This window comes from Mobula birostris, chromosome 31 (genome assembly GCF_030028105.1).
Source record: "Mobula birostris isolate sMobBir1 chromosome 31, sMobBir1.hap1, whole genome shotgun sequence".
NCBI classification, from domain to species: domain Eukaryota; kingdom Metazoa; phylum Chordata; class Chondrichthyes; order Myliobatiformes; family Myliobatidae; genus Mobula; species Mobula birostris.
In genome coordinates, this window is record NC_092400.1 from 32,024,028 (window position 1) to 32,042,901 (window position 18,874).

Sequence of the window (18,874 nt, forward strand, 5' to 3'; positions counted from 1 at the left end):
ATGTGCCTGGAGGCTGTGGAAGTGAGCGAGGTCCTCAATGAATACTTCTCTTCGGTATTCATCAATGAGAGGGAACTTGATGACGGTGAGGACAATATGAGTGAGGTTGATGTTCTGGAGCATGTGGATATTAAGGGAGAGGAGGTGTTGGAGATGTTAAAATCAATTTGAACGGGTAAGTCCCCGGGGCCTGACGGAATATTCCCCAAGTTGCTCCACAAGGTGAGGGAAGAGATTGCTGAGCCTCTGGCTAGGATCTTTATTTCCTCATGGTCTACGGGAATGGTACTGGAGGATTGGAGGGAGGTGAATGTTATCTCCTTGTTCAAAAAAGGTAGTAGGGATGGTCCGGGTAATTATAGACCAGTGAGCCTTACGTCTGTGGTGGGAAAGCTGTTGGAAAAGATTCTTAGAGATAGAATCTATGGGCATTTAGAGAATCATGGTCAGATCAAGGACAGTCAGCATGGCTTTGTGAAGGGCAGATCATGTCTAACAAGTTCTTTGAGGAGGTGACCAGGCATATAGATGAGGGTAGTGTAGTGGATGTGATCTACATGGATTTTAGTAAGGCATTTGACAAGGCTCCACATGGTAGGCTTATTCAGAAAGTTAGAAGGCATGGGATCCAGGGAAATTTGGCCAGGTGGATTCAGAATTGGCTTGCCTGCAGAAAGCAGAGGGTCGTGGTGGAGGGAGTACATTCAGATTGGAGGGTTGTGACTAGTGGTGTCCCACAAGGATTGGTTCTGGGACCTCTACTTTTTGCGATTTTTGTAAAGACGTGGATGTGGGGGTAGGAGGGTGGGTTGGCAAATTTGCAGACGACACAAAGGTTGGTAGTGTTGTGGATAGTGTAGAGGATTGTTGAAGATTGCAGAGAGACATTGATAGGATGCAGAAGTGGGCTGAGAAATGGCAGATAGAGTTCAACCTGGAGAAGTGTGAGGTGGTACACTTTGGAAGGACAAACTCCAAGGCAGAGTACAAAGTAAATGGTAAGATACTTGGCAGCGTGGAGGAGCAGAGGGATCTGGGGGTACATGTCCACAGATCCCTGAAAGTTGTCTCACAGCTAGATAGGGTAGTTAAGAAAGCTTATGGGGTGTTAGCTTTCATAAGTCGAGGGATAGAGTTTAAGAGTCGCGAGGCAATGATGCAGCTCTATAAAACTCTGGTTAGGCCACAGTTGGAGTACTGTAAACAACAGGAATTCTACAGATGCTGGAAATTCAAGCAACACACATCAAAGTCCTGACAAAGGGTCTCGGCCTGAAATGTCGACTGTACCTCTTCCTAGAGATGCTGCCTGACCAGTCCTGACGAAGGGTCTCGGCCTGAAACGTTGACTGTACCTCTTCCTAGAGATGCTGCCTGGCCTGCTGCGTTCACCAGCAACCTTGGAGTACTGTGTCCAGTTCTGGTCACCTCACTGTAGGAAGGATGTTGAAGCATTGGAAAGGGTGCGGAGGAGATTTACCAGGATAATGCCTGGGTTAAAGAGTATGCATTATGATCAGAGATTAAGGGAGCTAGGGTTTTACTCTTTGGAGAGAAGGAGGATGAGAGGAAATATGATAGAGGTTGTCACGTGATCGGCAACAATGAATTATCAGTTGAGGCAGGTTTCATAAAAACAAACGAATATTTGTTAAACTCTGCTCAACAATGGTAAAAAGTATTCAAACGACTAACTTAACCAGAAGTTAACTGCTATACAACAACTCTGGAACAGTTCTTAAAAGGGTAAATGCGAAAACAGTTCTTAAAGTGGTAAATTCGAACACGTCTTAAAATGGTAAATTCAAAAGTCCAAGTGACTTACACAGTCAATAAGGTGAGACTTCTCTGGAAATGAATTTCTTCGAAGACATGACGTTACTGCTGATTCTCCAAAGGATTCACGACGAAGGAAATAATACGGCTTAAAGGAACTGACCTTTTCCCGGCGAGGGGACACTGCACAACTTCCCTGCTCTTGCAGGAGTTACCTCAGATACACGTCACCATTTCTGAACCAATGCTCAATAAGGTCCATCCTCTATAAAACCACCGAACGACTCCAACATTATTCCAATCCTTCAGGTTCCCATCCTTTAATAAGGTCTTCACTCTCCAATACTACTGTAAAGGTAAATCAAAGATACACCAACAAAGCTGGCAGCGATTGGTGAAACCGCCAGCACAACTATTTCACTTTACAATAGAAAGTAGAACTCTTTAAAACAAAACTGCGTCATGAAACCAATACACAGCATAACGGAGTAACTAACGAAGCAAACAACAACTCAATTAAAAACTAACTGCGTCACACCAGGGGCCTCCTTTATACCTGTTGAGAACAGGTCATCATGTGACCTCACACTGGCAGGAAAATTACATCATGGGACCTCCACAAGACCATTACATCACGCTCATAAGACAGTCACACGATACCCATGGAGAATAGGAACATAGAAACACAGAAAAAAGGTGCAGGAGTAGGCCATTCGACCCTTCGAGCCTGCACCACCATTCAGTATGATCATGGCTGATCATCCAACTCAGAACCCTGTACCAACCTTCCCTCCATACCCCCTGATCCCTTTAGCCACAAGGGCCATATCTAACTCCCTCTTAAATATAGCTAATGAACTGGCCTCAACTGTTTCCTGTGGCAGAGAATTCCACAGATTCACCACTCTCAGTGTGAAGAAGTTTTTCCTCATCTCAGTCCTTAAAAGGCTTCCCCTTTATCCTCACACTGTGACCCCTCGTTCTGGACTTCCCCAACATCGGGAACAATCTTCCTGCATCTAGCCTGTCCAATCCCTTTAGGATTTTATATGTTTCAATAACATCCCCCCTCAATCTTCTAAATTCCAACGAGTATAAGCCTAGTCAATCCAGTCTTTCATCATATGAAAGTCCTGCCATCCCAGGAATCAATTTAGTGAACCTTCTTTGTACTCCCTCTATGGCAAAGATGTCTTTCCTCAGAATAGGGGACCAAAACTGCACACAATATTCCAGGTGTGGTCTCACCAAGGCCTTGCACAACTGCGGTGGTACCTCCCTGCTCCTGTACTCGAATCCTCTTGCTATGAATGGCAGCATACCATTTGCCTTTTTCACCGCCTGCTGTACCTGCATGCCCACTTTCAATGACTGGTGTATAATGACACCCAGATCTCATTGCACCTCCCCTTTTCCTAATCGGCCACCATTGAAATAATAATCTGTTTTCCTGTTTTTGCCACCAAAGTGGATAACCTCACATTTATCCACATTAAATTGCATCTGCCATGAATTTGCCCACTCACCTAACCTATCCAAGTCACCCTGCATCCTCTTAGCATCCTACTCACAGCTAACACTGCCACCTAGCTTTGTGTCATCCGCAGGCTTGGAGATGCTGCACTTAATTCCCTTGTCTAAGTCATTAATATATATTGTAAACAACTGGGGTCCCAGCACTGAGCCTTGCGGTACCCCACTAGTCACTGCCTGCCATTTTGAAAAGGTCCCATTTATTCCCACTCTTTGCTTCCTGTCTGCCAACCAATTCTCTATCCACATCAATACCTTACCCCCAATACCATGTACTTTAAGTTTGCACACTAATCTCCTGTGTGGGACCTTGTCAAAAGCCTTTTGAAAATCCAAATATACCACATCCACTGGTTCTCCCCTATCCACTCTACTAGTTACATCCTCAAAAAATTCTATGTAACACCTCCCTCCAAAAAAGAAAATTTTTGTCTTTTAAGAGCAAAATTTTAACAACTATTTACACAAAAATGTGAATAAAATTTCAACATACATGATATACACAGTATTATCATACAGCACCTTGCAAACTAATAAACAGTAGGAGTGTTACAAATGTTAAAATACCACTCCATCAAAAAATTTACATTGTACATTTAACATCTAGATAGACAGTCAGCAATCACATTATCTTAACCTTTAATATGAGTTATCAAAATATTATACTGCTGTAACGTCAAACTCCAATTTAGTAATCTTCTATTTTTGTTTTTCATCTTACTCAAAAACACTAATTGATTATGATCGGTATAAACTATGAGTGGTTTCTGAGTAGTACCAACATACACTTCAAAATGTTGTAAAGCTAAAACAAGAGATAATAATTCCTTTTCTATAGTTGAATAATTTCCTTGATGGGCATTAAATTTCTTAGAAAAGTAAGCTAACGGACAATCAACTTCATCACCCTCATCCCTTTGAAGTAACACTGCTCCTGCAGCTTCATCACTAGCATCTACAGCTAATGAAAATGTTTTCAAAGTCAGGGGATTTGAGCACAGGTTGACGACATAGTATAGTTTTCAATTTATCAAAGGCCTCTTGACAAGGCTTTGTCCAAACAAACTTTTCATTTTTCTTCAAGAGGTTAGTTAATGGAAGAGCAATGTTAGCAAAATTCTTACAAAATTTTACGGTAATGTCCTACCATTCGCAAGAATCTTCTGAGAATTTTTTTCCAGTTGGAGTGGGTACCTCTAAAATTGCCTGAACTTTTGCCTGAACAGGAGCCAATTTTCCTTGACCCACAACATAACCAAGGTAGGTCACTGTGGCATGACCAAATTCACTTTTAGCTAAGTTAATAGTTAAGTTAGCTTTTGAAAGTCTTTCAAATAGTTTCTCCATGGCAGTAATATGTGCTTTCCAAGTATCATTTCCTGTAACTAAATCATCAATATGGGCATCTGTATCTATGTAACCCATGAATCACAGTATTAATCATTCGCTGGAAAGTTCCTGGTGCATTCTTCATCCCAAAGGGAAGAACATTATATTCATATAACCGGATGGGGTTACAAATGCATTAATCTCTCTACCTCTATCCGTCAATGGAACACACCAATAACCTTTTAACAAATCAATCTTTGTAAGGAATTTTGCTTGTCCAACTTTGTCCACACAATCATCTACCCTAGGGATTGGATATGCATCAGTTTTTGTCACAGCATTCACCTTCCTGTAATCTGTACAAAACCGAATACTATTGTCTGGCTTAGGTACCATAACACAAGGTGAACTCCAATTCGAATTAGAAGGTCTAATAATATTATTCTCTAACATATACTTAATTTCTTGTTCAGCAAGTTCACATTTTTCCCTGTTCATCCAATATGGATGTTGCTTTATGGGTTTTGCATCTCCAACACCTACATCATGTGAAGCTACTGTGGTTCTTTTAGGAACGTCTGGAAATAAATCCTGATATTTAAAAATTAACTGTTTCATCTCCTGTCTCTGCTCTGGCTGTAAATGAGCTAATTTCTCATCAATATTTTCCAGAATTGTTGAATTTGGTAATCTGGCAGAAATAATGTTGGGTTTTAAATGAGTTTCAGATGAAACATCCATTCAGTGGGATCAGACTCATTATTATTGACCACAACACTCATAGTAGCAGCCTGTTTCTCATAATACAATTTTATCATATTTATATGACACAGCTGTGTTGGCTTTCTTCGATCTGCAGTTTTTATCACATAATCCACATCATTAACTTTAGGTATGACCTCATAAGAACCATGAAATTTTGTCATAGTGTGGGGGGCGGGGAGGTGGACCCAAATGAAAGACACTGACACTGACGTACTTGGAACAAGACTAGGCGTGACAAGGAAGCAAGGGAAGGGGGAAGAAATGATGCTGGACATTGACATAGGCCCTGGACGAGACAAGGATTCAGGGCCTGGGCTAGGACTTGACTAGGATAGCGAAACCAGGACATGGAACTGGGAACTAGGAGCCTGGGCTTGGATTCCAAGCTAGAGACTGGACAAGGACCCAGAACCTGGGTCTTGACTTGGGTTCAGACCCTGGAACTGAGCAAGGACATGACGAGGCTTGGGTATGGACTCCAAGCCAGAGACTGGGCAAGGACCCAGAACCTGGGTCTTGACTTGGGTTTGGACTCCAGAACTAGGCGAGGACAAAACATGGCTACAGGATGAGGAGAGGCAACAGGACTGGACGAGAGACTCTTGGACAGGACAAGGGAACCCCAGCAAGGAACTCTGGGCTGGGCAAGACACATGGACAAAACGAGAACACAAAGCCGCAGCTTGGACAGGACAAGGTTCTTGGATCGTGGCTGGGACTGGACAAGACCCCAAGGCCTAGACTTGGTCGAGGGAGAGACAGGAACACAGAGCCTTGGTCAAGGGAGAGACAGGAACATGGAACACAGAGCCAGGACCCCTCCTTGGGAACAGGACATAGGGCCAGGACTCATACACAGAACACAGAGCTGGGACCCCTCCTTGGGAACAGGACGTAGGGCCAGGACTCTTTACACAGAATGCAGAATACTACAAGACAGTTCCCAACACAAGGTAGTGGCAGACAGCCAGATCTACCTAGTGAAGGCGTGGACACAGAGACAGTTCAAAACAATGATACAGTTCCTTATCTTGCTCCGGTGATGGAACTTGACAGCGGTGCAGGCGAGGGTTACAGGTGAGGCGAGGCTTCAGGCAAGGCTCCATGAGGAAGAGGAAGGGGAAGGGGAAGGGGAAGGGGAAGGGGAAGGGGAAGGGGAAGGGGAAGGGGAAGGGGAAGGGGAAGGGGAAGGGGAAGGGGAAGGGGAAGGGATACAGACAGGGGATCTGAACAGGAACAATCCAACAGCCCGAGGCTGAATCCTGAAGCTATTTATCAAGCCAGCTCAAATGAGAATCAGCTGCCTCAACAGAAACTGGGGAAAACTGGAAAATCTGGAATAAGGAGCATGGACCGGACCATGAACTGGAATGCGGATTTCATGGACCGGACCATGACAAATTTAGCTTGTAATGGGTTCGTTTGCACCGGAAAAAGAATCAAAACCTTATCTCTAGGCTTAAATGACCTCATTCTAGCTTCCTTATCATACCAAGTTTTCATTTTCCCCTGAGCCGCTTTTAAATTTTCCTTGGCTAAACTACAAGCTTTATGTAATCTTTCTTTAAATTTTAAAACATAATCCAACAAATTAGTGTGTACCTCTTTATTAATCCACTGTTCTTTCAACAAGGCTAAAGATCCTCGAACTCTATGCCCAAACACAACTTCAAAAGGACTAAAACCTAATGATTCCTGCACTGCCTCCCGTACTGCAAAAAGTAGTAAATGTACGCCCTCATCCCAGTCATTTTCATTTTCCATACCATACGTCCTAATCATAGTTTTGAGGGTAGAACCTCTCCAAGGCTCCCTGCGATTCTGGATGATATGCAGATGAGGTAATCTGTTTTGCTCCCAGTTTATAGACTATCTGCAGGAACAATCCAGACATAAAATTACTACTACCTGATCAGATTGTATTTCCTTAGCTAACCCAAAATAAGTAAAGAATTTTACAAGAGCCTTTATTACAGTTTTAGCTGTTATATTCCTGAGTGGTATTGCCTCTGGAAACCTAGATGCTGTGCACATAATGGTCAGCAAATATTGATGTCCAGTTTTAGTTTTTGGCAATGGGCCTAAACAATCTATAATAATTTTGGAAAACAGCTCACCAAATGCTGGAATAGGTTGCAGTGGGGCCACTGGAGTAACTTGATTATTTCTTTTCTTAAACTAGGCCAGTAAAAATGTTTAAAAACCTTGTTCATAGTTTGTTTTACACCCTGATGGCCACCCAAAGGCATACTATGAGCCATAGTTAAAATCTCATTTCGATAAACTTTAGGAACTACTACCTGGTGATTAACTTCCCATTCCTCACTGCCAGGAATTGTAGGTGATCTCCACTTCCTCATTAATACGCCCTTTTCAAAATAATATCCTACTGGCACCTTCTCAACTTCACTATCTGGAAGAGCTTGTTCCTTTAATCTGATAATCTCAGGGTCTCTACTCTGCTCTGCTATTATCTCCTTCCGAGACAGAGACAAATCTTCATGGTCAGACTTACTACAAGAATCTTGATCAAACAATGAAGTTAAGAAAGTTTCCGACACTTTCTCAAAATTTGAATCCTGAGTTGAACAGTCATGGGTAACTGACCCATCCTGCACATCAATCTTTTTAGCCATAGCTCGGGTTACAACACAGGAAGAATCTGTGTTAGAATCCATATTTGGTTCCTCAGAAATGGGCTTTATTGTCAAATGCACTTCAGGAAAAACTTGTCCATCTGCTAAGTCATTTCATAACAATAGAGAGACATCATTCATGGGTAAACTGGGTTGTAGTCTTACTTTCACAGGTCGTGTAACTAACCCTGACCTTAAATTTACTCTATGCAAATGTACTGGCATAAGGGCACTCCCAATTCCTTGTATATAGTTTACCTCATGAGTGTCAGACTCATCACTACACTTTAGAACACTGTCTAATATAAGTGATTGAGAAGCTCCAGTATCCCTAAGTATTTTTATTGGCACAGGAGTGGATCCCTCTTGTAAGGATACAAATCCCTCGGTAATAAAATGCTCATATCCCCTCTTAACTTGGTCAGACTGTGACAAAGCTTCATTTGTATTTATCGAACTTTGTGGATTTACAGGTATTTCAATATGCTGCACACAAGCATCTGGAACTGCCTCCTTCTCTTTCTTTTTCAATGGAAAACAGTTAGCTATTACATGTCCATGTTTCTACTATAATTACAAATAGGACCAAAATGTCTTTCTTTCACATGTCTCCCTTCATCCTTACCTTTCTCACTAACTTCAGATTTAATTTCTGGTTTACCTTGACTCTCTGTGCTAGTTTTCCTTTTAAAAGTTCTACCTGGAGAAAATTTACTCTTATGAATTAAAACATATGCATCAGCTAATTTAGCAGACTCCTGCAATGTAGCAGTGTCCCTCTCATTTAAGTATGTCCTTACTTCAACAGGAATGCTCCTCCTAAATTCCTCCAATAAAATAAACTCTTTTAATTTATTATATTCCCCATTCACATTTTTAGAGGAAACCCATCTCTCAAAACACACAGATTTCTCGTAAGCAAATTCCACTTAGGTTTTTTCCACGGATTTCTTCAAATTTCTAAATCTTTCTCTATAAGCTTCTGGATCCAGTTCATACGCTTTCAGTATATGCTGCTTCACAGTATCATAATCAAGTGCTTGCTCAGCAGTTAAAGCTGTATAGACTTGTGCCTTATCTCCAATTATACTTTGTAACATCACTGGCCATTGATCTTTCGGCCACCCTGAACTCAAAGCAACAATTTAAAAATGTTGGAAATGTTTGTCCACTTCTGTTTCATTAAATGGAGGAGCCAAAATAACTTCTCAACTGGCAACAAACTGTTTCCTAGAACCAGAGGACTGATCTTCCAACCTTAATTTCTCCATCTCTAGCTCAAATTTCCTCTGGTTATCAGCTTCTCTTTCTTTAAATTCCCTTATTTTATTTGCTTCTCTTTCGGCCATTTCCACTTTAAATTGTTCAAACCTTAATGATGAAACAGTAATTAGCTGGAATCTGCATACTCGTGAGTGCACAGACCCTGCAGAAGAGGCCGAGGTTGTGATATCACCGTTGCCTGCAAGGAGTTTGTACGTTCTCCCCCTGGGTCCGGGGGGGGGGGCGCGGGTTCCTCCTACAGCTGAAAACATACTGGTTAGTCAGTTAATTGGTCACTGTAAATCTGCCCCGTGATTTGGCGAGGATTAAATCGGGGGATTGCTGAGAGGTGCGGCTTGAAGTGTCGGAAAGACATAATCTGCGCTGTACAGTATTTCTATAAATAATTAAAGAAAATAAACTTACAGTCTAGCAATGCCTGTTTATGAAAATAATCAGATAAGCAAAGGGGAAAGAGTGGGAGGGAAGGGAAACCTGCAGAAGTTCTTCGTGGCGCAACCTCTCACACTGTTAACTGAGATCAGGGAAACAATGTGCATTGAAGTTTACCATCATTCGGATGCCTCACAGTTCTGATTAGAGGTTATCGATCTGGAAATTCCTCTGCACAAGTAGATTCAGTTCTTCAGGAGTTGTACACATTGATGGCAACAGCAACATTTATTGACCCCCTTAAATAATGACCCCAGAACTGAGCAGGTGGTCAACAGTCACGAACAAGGATTAGGACAGCGGCTTTCCTTGCTCGAAGTGAACCAAATGTGCCCCTAACCACACACTTTGATGGGCTCCTGATTTGAAATTCAAAATAATAGAGGAATAGATAGAGTGGACAGCCAGCACTTCTTCCCCAGGGCACCTCCGCTCAATAGAAGAGGACATGGCTTTAAGGTCAGGGGTGGGAAGTTCAATGGGGGATATTAGAGGAAGGTTTTTTAATCAGAGAGTGGTTGTTGCGTGGAATGCACTGCCTGAGTCAGTGGTGGAGGCAGATACACTAGTGAAATTTAAGAGACTACTAGACAGGTATATGGAGGAATTTAAGGTGGGGGGGGTTATATGGGAGGCAGGGTTTGAGGGTCGGCACAACATTGTGGGCCGAAGGGCCTGTACTGTGCTGTACTATTCTATGTTTTATGTTCTATAAAGGCGCCTGTTTACCGCCGCCGGCTCATTCCGCACTGCTGAGTACTCCTAGTACTTACTCCAGGCCGTTCCCAGGTCACGACAGGATTTCGTGCCTGTCAAGTATTCGTAACCCGAATAGTTCACACGACGGAATTGCGGTGCAAACCTAGCTCCCAGACGGGAAAATGTGCCCGAGCGTATCTTCCGTCCCACGTCCCGCACCTGGGGAGGACATATAACATTGCTTCAATTTGTTGATGCACGTTTGTCAGATCAGGCTACTTCTCGAATTCTAGGTTAGGTAAAATCCCGATCTGATTTGGCACGGCTGCCCTGTGTTGCACAACAGTGGGTGTAATCCACCTCTGCCCCCCCCCCCTCCCCGGCAATATATGCAGTCTCTCTGGAAAACGGTGCGCACCAGCAGCATTGTGAACAGCCCGGTGATATTCCCCAGGGTCTGTCGCTTCCCTCTCCGATTCCGGGCAGACAGCTCGGAGAACCTTTCTGACCAAACACCGCCGGAGAAGGAAAGCCAGAAGGGAGTTGCAATGGAACATTTAACACTGGGACAAGGGCGAGATCTCCGGGTCTGGAGCAACGGTAGCGCCATCGAAGACGACTGGACTGAAGTGAGACACACAACTTTTTTTTTATCATACATTCCGTGTCACGAGAGTACAGTTAAGGGGGGAAAAAAAATCAGATACTAGTCAGCTGAAACAAAATAGATGCAAGAAGTTTTAGCATGTCAGGTAACATAAAATGGAGAGAGAAACCGAGCTTCAGACTCGAGACCCGAAGATCCTGACGGGAAGCCTCGATTAAAAAAAACATTAAATCTGTATTTCCGCTCTTCACAGCCGCTGCCCGACCTGCTGAGTGTTTCTAACGATTTCTGTTATAACCTTGTATGAGGAAGACTGTGTTGGGCGGTGTCGTGGTTTCAGGCGAAGGGGGCGCCACTGCCAGTGTTCACTGCGGGACGATGGAGTTCCCGGGACTTTCCATCTGCCGACGGAGATCGGGCGGGCTTCTTGCAGCTGTTAGATTTTCTCACCTTGGTGAAGGTCCAGGCTGGTACAAGGGCAGAAACCCGGGGGGCGGGGGAAGATTAAATATATTATCAAGGTCCTCCGTTATTTAAGAATTTTGGCTCTCGGAGGAGTTTCTCTCATTCTGTTTTACATAAGCCGGCTCTTTCTGTGAAGCATTCTCTCGGAGTGAAAAGAGTCCTAGCGGCAGTCTTTTGGACAACACACATCAGAGTTGCTGCCTGGCCTGCTGCGTTCACCAGCAACTCTGATGTGTGTTGCTTGAATTTCCAGCATCTGCAGAATTCCTGTTGTTGGCAGTCTTTTGGAACTGTGTGCCCTCCCTACATACATCAAAGTAACATTAATCAGGAGGGAAACTTATTATTTAACTTGGCTGATACTTCTCAGCTTGAAATATTTACGATTACGGAGCCAATGCTACGGTCTAATGAAATTTCCAAATGAGCTTTGTTTTCCCCCTTTTTTCGACGTGGCCAGTCTCACCTCTTGTCTGACGGGAAAGGCAGTGTCTTCGTTACTTTGAAAGGCAAAATGTTTTCCCCCATCTGCCAAAAGGAAGTTGTTGTTGGATTACTCGTGGATGGCAGGTGACCATGGGGTTCGGAGCATCAAGTAAGTGCAGATTCGAACCTCAGTCAACATGTGGACCTGCGTGCCCCCGGCCGCCAAACCTGCCCCATGGTCTAATGGCTGGAGTAATACACAGGGGCAGGGACAGACTTCGTGGCTCATTCTTATAACTCCACCTTCCTACCCGCAGAACTCTTGATAGACATGCAGATAAAAACTTCCTTCTCGGCTTTGGTTATACAACGATTCTGCCTCCACAGCCCTCTGGAGGGAGAGACCTGTAACAATTCACAACTCTGAGAGAAGCAGTTTCTCCTCACCTGTCTTAAATGGGTGATCACTCCTTCTGCTTCCGGACTCTCTCACCAGTGGAAATACGTCTTCCTTGTCAAAATCCTTCATTCTTGAGCTTCCTTGAACATAGGACAGTGAAGGCCCTTTGCCCATGATGTTGTGCCAACCTTTTAACCTACTCAATGTGCAAATCAGCCAAAGTAAATTTATTATCAACATATGTAGATATCAGCACATCCCAGCTTGAGATTCATTTTCTTGCAGCCATTTACAGGAAAATACAATTGAATTTATGAGGAACTATACATTAAGACTGACAAACAACCAATGTACTAAAGACAAACCATACAAATAAATAAATAATACCAAGAATGTCAAATGTAGAGTCTGAGTCTGTAGGTTGTGGAAGCAGTTCAGAGTTGAGGTGAGTGAAGTTATCCACACTGGTCCAGGAGCCTGATGGTGGAAGGATAATAACTGTCCCTGAACCTGGTGGTGTGGGACCTAAGGCTCTTGCCCAGTGGTAATGGTGAGAAGGCAGCATGACCTGGAGGTGGGGATCTTTGATAATGGATGCTGCTTTCTTGTGACAGTGCTCAGTGGTGGTGAGGGCTTTGTCTGCGATGAACTGGGTTGTATCCACCACTCAACTGGAAACACTCTTTAGGCTGGGTCAGACTTAGTGTTTCAAGTTCTGGACTCTTCTTTAGTGAAGGCACCTTTGACAGATCACTGTCTCTGCTTTTTCCCACGGATGCTGCCTGACCTGCTGTGTAGTTCCTGCACTTTGCTTTTAATACTGATTTCCAGCCTGTGTAGATATTTCAGTCTCATTTTGGTGAAAGTATTGTTCTATTGTGATCAAGCTGAGCGAGCTTTATGGGGAAAGGAAACTTTCCTTTTCAAACAATTGCGATAACTGTCAAACTCTTTAACCCAAAAGCATTGGTTAGAACGGGGGTTCCCCAACCTTCTTTTATACCATGGACCCCTACCATTAACTGTAGGGTCCGTGGAGCCCAGGTTAGGAACCCCTGGATTAGATGAGTTAAACTCCAATTCTGACTGAACAATATGCCCCAGCAATTCCTATATCTTCATGTAACTGTCTTGTTTCACGTGTCTGCCTGTGTAAGTGAGACGATGGTGCCAAATTTTTGGACATTACCTTTGTTGTCTGATGATGAGATCCTTGGGCACAGACTAGAGACCCTCTTAGAATCTTTAAAAATCCACAAAAATATGGAGAGTTGCCCAATCTATTGGAGGTGGATAGTAATGTGGAGAGATGAAAGATCTGCTCCTTTATACAGTACTGATACTACTTTACATGTGTTTGAACATAAGAGACCGAACACTAAGAGGCTCACACTATAGTAAAGGCATCTGTTCGTCTTGTGAGACCATGGATTTGTGCCTGGAAAGTCTTCACTCTCCAGGGCGCAGGCCTGGGCAAATTTGTATGGAAGACTGGCAGTTGCCCATGCTGCAAGTCTCCCCTCTCCACAACACTGATGTTGTCCAAGGGAAGGGCAAGAGCCGATACAGCTTGGCACCAGTGTTGTTGCAGAGCACTGTGTGGTTAAGTGCCTTGCTCAAGGACACAACACGCTGCCTCGGCTGGGGCTCGAACTCACAACCTTCAGATCACTAGTCGAACACCTTAACCACTTGGCCACGTGCCCACACATGCTATCTGCTATACTCACCATTGACGTCTTCCCTTGGCTCCTGTTCCTGGCATGATCCCTGTATCCCATGATTTTATTTTTAGTATCTACGAGTCTGTTGATCTCTATGCTGAATACACACCTTGACCGAACTTTCATATATCTTGGGCAGAGAATTGCAAAAATTCACTCCCCAAGTCTGTAGAGATTTCTTCTCACTCGGGGCTGTGATCCTGGGTTCTAGACACCTCTGGAAGGGGAACATTAACTCCAGCTGAATCCGGTCAGACCCCCTAAGAATAGTGTATGTCTCGATGAGATCACTTTTTGTTCTACAAAACCCTGTGGGAATGTTCCTGGTCTGCATTATTCCTCTCTTTAAACAACAAACTAATCCCCCCACCAGTTGATTCTGTGAATCATCACTGAACTTGTCATACATCTGAGAGTTGTAAGTAATCTCTGGTGTTACGGTGTAGATGGGAAAAAGGTTGGAAAGATGTAGTGGACTTTTGTGCTGCACAACTTCGACTCTGTTTGGTCTGCTTGAACCAATTTCCTGAACAAATTGTCATTCTAATTGGGGGGGGGTGCGGTGGGGAAGCAATATTTACAATGTAAGAGCAGGTGTACGTGGGTGGAATGTGTGTCTTCATTCTTAGTGTTTTTATTTAGGTTTTCAACATGCTATTTCTGTTTAAAATGGAAATTGTTTATTTATGATGGTGTTGTCTGAAATGGAAATTGTTTCATTTGTGATGGTGTCGTCTAATCATTTGGCCATCTGTTCCGTTATTCCTCACCCCTAAACTTTGTTTAGTGGCTGACCTTTGAGGTACCTTGGGTTGCTTTATCACATCAAAAGATAGTAATTAATTTCAGGTTGTTGGCGACTGATTAAGGGTGAATAGGTTCCGCATGCTAGAGTAGCAGTTAGTGTAACTGTACTACTTTGCCAGTGACCCTGGTTCAGTTCCAACCACCAATTGTAAGGAGTTTGTACGCTGTCCCCGTAACCGCGTGGGTTTCCTCCAGGTGCTCCGGTTTCCTCCCACAGTCCAAAGACGTAATGGTTGGTCGGCTGATTGTAAATTGTCCCGTGATCAGGCTAGGGTGAAATCGGGGATTGCTGATTGGCGCAGCTTAGAGGGCTGGTAGGGGCTACTCCATGCTGTATCTAAAGTAGGTAAATAAATAAATATCTGAATAGATAGATAAATAAACTCTTTACCCCACCCCCCTCCTACTACCTATATATATTGAAGACACTTAGCATAGAAATCAATAAATGAGGCAGAAACCAATTTATCAAATATAAAATCTTAAAGAATAGTTTGTAGAATTTATTAAACCCATTAATTTTTGTTTTGAGTGATAATCAAATGTGAACCTGTTCCTTTATAGTTCCTCACGGCATTGCATTGGATCCAGTTTTCAATGGTGGTTTTGAGGTTAGTGTTTTTACAACAACTCATTTCAATTTCAACCCGCCTTCCGTTTCATCACAAGGTTGTTTCTTTCTCTCTTTCTGTAGTTCTGTTCGACGTGAGGTTGCAATCTTACAGTGGCCAATTTATAGGTGCTCCAGTCATAATTGGGCGCTATGGCAGTGTAGTGGTTAGTACGATGCTATCACAGCTCGAGGTGTCGGAGCTCAAATCCGGCACCCTCTGCAAGAAAGTTTGTACTTTCGTTCCATGAGCTCGCGGGTTTCGTCCGGGTGCTCCAGTTTCCTTCCACAGATCAAAGACATACCAGTTAGGAGTCCTGCTGAAGGGTCTTGGCTCGAAATGTTGACTATTTACTCTTTACCATTGACGCTGCCTGACCTGCTGAGTTCTTCCAGCACTTTGTATGTGTTGCTTTAGATTTCCAGCATCTGCAGGCTTTCTCATGTATGGCAGTTAGTAGGTTAATGGTCATTGGAAATTGTCCTGTGACTTGGCTAGGATTAAATAGGTGGGTTGCTGGTCAGTTCAGCTCGTTGGGCTGGAAGGACCTGTTCCAAACTGTATCTCAATAAATGAATAGTCAATAGTGGGGAGCACCATAGCTGAACCATTCTCTGTCTTACATACAGTACTGCAAAAGTCTTAGGCACCCTAGATTTTTTATATGGTGTCAGATGGTATGATCTCCACAAAGCCCCGATCAATATCATCGAGGCTGTCTGGGATTACTTGGAGGCGGTAGCAAGCGAGACAGCCAAAGTCTTCAGAAGAACTGTGGCAAGTTCTCCAAGATATTTGGAACAATCTACCAGCCGATTTTCTTATAAAACAGCTCAACAGTGTACCTAAGAGAACTGATGTGGTTTTAAGGTGGTCACACCAAATATTGTTTTGATTTAGTTTTTACTACAGCCCTTTGTTTTTTTTTGATATTTCAAAACTTTTCATTGCATTATTTTTGAAAGCAACTTTGCTTTACAGAATTTTTTTTACATGTCTAAGACTTTTGCATAGTACTGTACATCAGAACATTCACACTCCTCAGTATGAAGAACATGAGAACCTTGAATGCCCATGTGGACAATGATCAGAGCAGTACTTCTTCTGTGTTAAGCTCAACATCAAACCTGGATCTTCTAAAGCTCAGTAGATCAGTTCCACTGAGCAGTGCAATTGTTCACATTAGCTTTGGATGAAAAGTTAAGTTCATCTTCTAGTTTTGAAAAGTAAAAAGAAACAAACTGCTGGAGGAACTTGGCAGGTTAGGCAGCATCTGTTGAGATGGTTGAGATCTGCCTCAGGACTTGGGGCTTACAGCATCTGCATTCTTTCATGTCTCTGCATTTAAATAGTTTTATTTTTACACAAGGAAGTGCACAATGGACCTTGTTTAATATTTCATTGTTATCATATTTCAATGTTATCATGGTCATGGGGGATTTCAATAGGTAGGTAGATTGGGGAAAATCAGGTTGGTGATGGATCCAAAGAGGAGGAACTTGTTGAATGCCAATGAGGTGGCTTTTTAGAGCAGATTGTGGTCAAGCCACCAAAGAAAAGGCAATTTTGGATGGGTGTTATATAATGAACTAGATTTAATTAGGGAGCATAAGGTAAAGGAGGCATAATATACTGTATAATAGAATTCACCTTGCAGTTTGAGGGGAGAAGCTAAACTCAGATGTATTGGTATTACAGTAGAGTAAGGTGAATTATAGAGGCTTGAGAGAGGAGCTGGCCGAAGTTGATTGGAAGGGGGCACTAGCAGGGATGACAGCAGAACAGCAATGGCTGGAGTTTCTGGGGGCAATTCAGAAGGCGCTGGAAAGATGCATCCCAAAGGTGGAGAACTATTTTAAGGGGAGGATGAGATAACTGTGGCTGACAAGGGAAGTCAAAGACAAGATAAAAGCAATAGAGGGCAAACTATAGCAAAAAGTTAGTGTGAAGTTTTAAAAAAACAACAGAAAGCAGATAAAAAAGCAATAGAGAAGAGATGAAATATGAAGATAAGCTAGTCAATAATATAGCAAAGGATTTTCCATGTACTGTATATATAGAGGAAAGGAGGTATGAGTGGATATTGGACTGTCGGGAAATGATGGTGGAGAGTTAGTAATCGGGGACAAAGAAGTGGGGAATGAACTGAAGTATTTTATGTCAGTGTTCACTGCGGAAGACACCAGCAGCAGGCCAGAAATTGGAGTGTTAGATGGCACAAGTGAATGTGGTTGCTGTTACTGGGAAAAAAAGATGCTTGGGAAGCTGAAATGTCTGAAGGTAAATCAGTCGTCTGGACCAGATGGTCTAAACACTAGGGTTCTGAAAGAGGTGGCTGAAGAAATTGTGGCATTAGTAATGATCTTTCAAGAACTTCTAGGTTCTGGAATGGTTTCTGAGGACTGGAGAATTGCAAATGTCACTCCACTGTTTAGGAAGGGAGTGAGGCAAAGGTCAGAAAATTATAGGTCAGTTAGCCTGACATTAGATTAGATTAGATTATGAGGACACGCAGTCCTCTTTTACTGTCATTTAGTAATGCATGCATTAAGAAATGATACAATGTTCCTCCAGTGTGATATCACAGAAACGCAAGACAGACCAAGACTGAAAAGCTGACAAAAACCACATAATTATAACATATAGTTACAACAGTGCAAACAATACCGTAATTTGATGAAGAATAGACCACGGGCATGGTAAAAAAAGAAGTCTCAAAATCTCTCGAAAGCCCCATCATCTCACGCAGACAGTAGAGGGAAGAAAACTCTCCTTGCCATAAACTCCCAGCGCAGCAAACTTGCCGAGGCAGCATCCTGGAAGCACCCGACCACAGTCCAACTCTGAGTCCGTCCGAAAACTTTGAGCCTCCAACCAGCCCTCCAACACCGAGCACCATCTCTGCTGAGTGCTTTGATCCCGGCCCTGGCCGCCAGCAACAGGTAAAGCCGAGGATTTGGGGCCTTCCCCTCTGGAGATTCTCAATCGCACAGTAGCAGCGGCAGCAAACTGGGCATTTCAGAAGTTTCTCCAGATGTTCCTCCGTGCTTCTCACGTCTGTCTCCATCAAATTAGAATTGTGCACGGCCCTTATTTAACAAACACGATATCATTCACTGGAGAGACCGCGCACGCTGCGTTGCACGGCCATCTCCTCCTCCCTCCTTAGAGTTAACATCAGTGATTAGTTAGAGCTAGATGTTAACTCTAAGATGTTAGAGTCCATTATTAATGATGAAGTTTCGGGGTAATTGGAGGTACATGATACTTTAGGTCAAAGTCAGCATGGTTTCTTTAAGGGGAAACCTTGCCTGACAATTTTTTTTGAGGAAATAACAGGCAGGATAGACAAAGGGGTCATGGATGTTTGCTTGGATTTC

The 18,874-nt window shown here is 43.2% G+C and overlaps 1 protein-coding gene across 2 annotated transcripts in view; it reads left to right on the forward strand.

Annotated features, from left to right (window-relative positions):
• Window positions 1–10,888: 10,888 nt before the first annotated feature.
• Window positions 10,889–18,874, forward strand: part of tmem116 (transmembrane protein 116) — a 35,638-nt gene continuing 27,652 nt past the window's right edge. Inside the window, exons 1-2 of one of the 2 annotated variants that reach the window (XM_072248030.1) lie at window positions 10,889–11,083; window positions 15,448–15,494. In XM_072248030.1, coding sequence (XP_072104131.1) covers window positions 11,003–11,083; window positions 15,448–15,494 — 128 coding nt within the window. In that variant the 5' untranslated portion in view covers window positions 10,889–11,002. The remainder of the gene's footprint in view (window positions 11,084–15,447; window positions 15,495–18,874) is intronic. The other variant, XM_072248031.1, reaches the window with a different exon arrangement.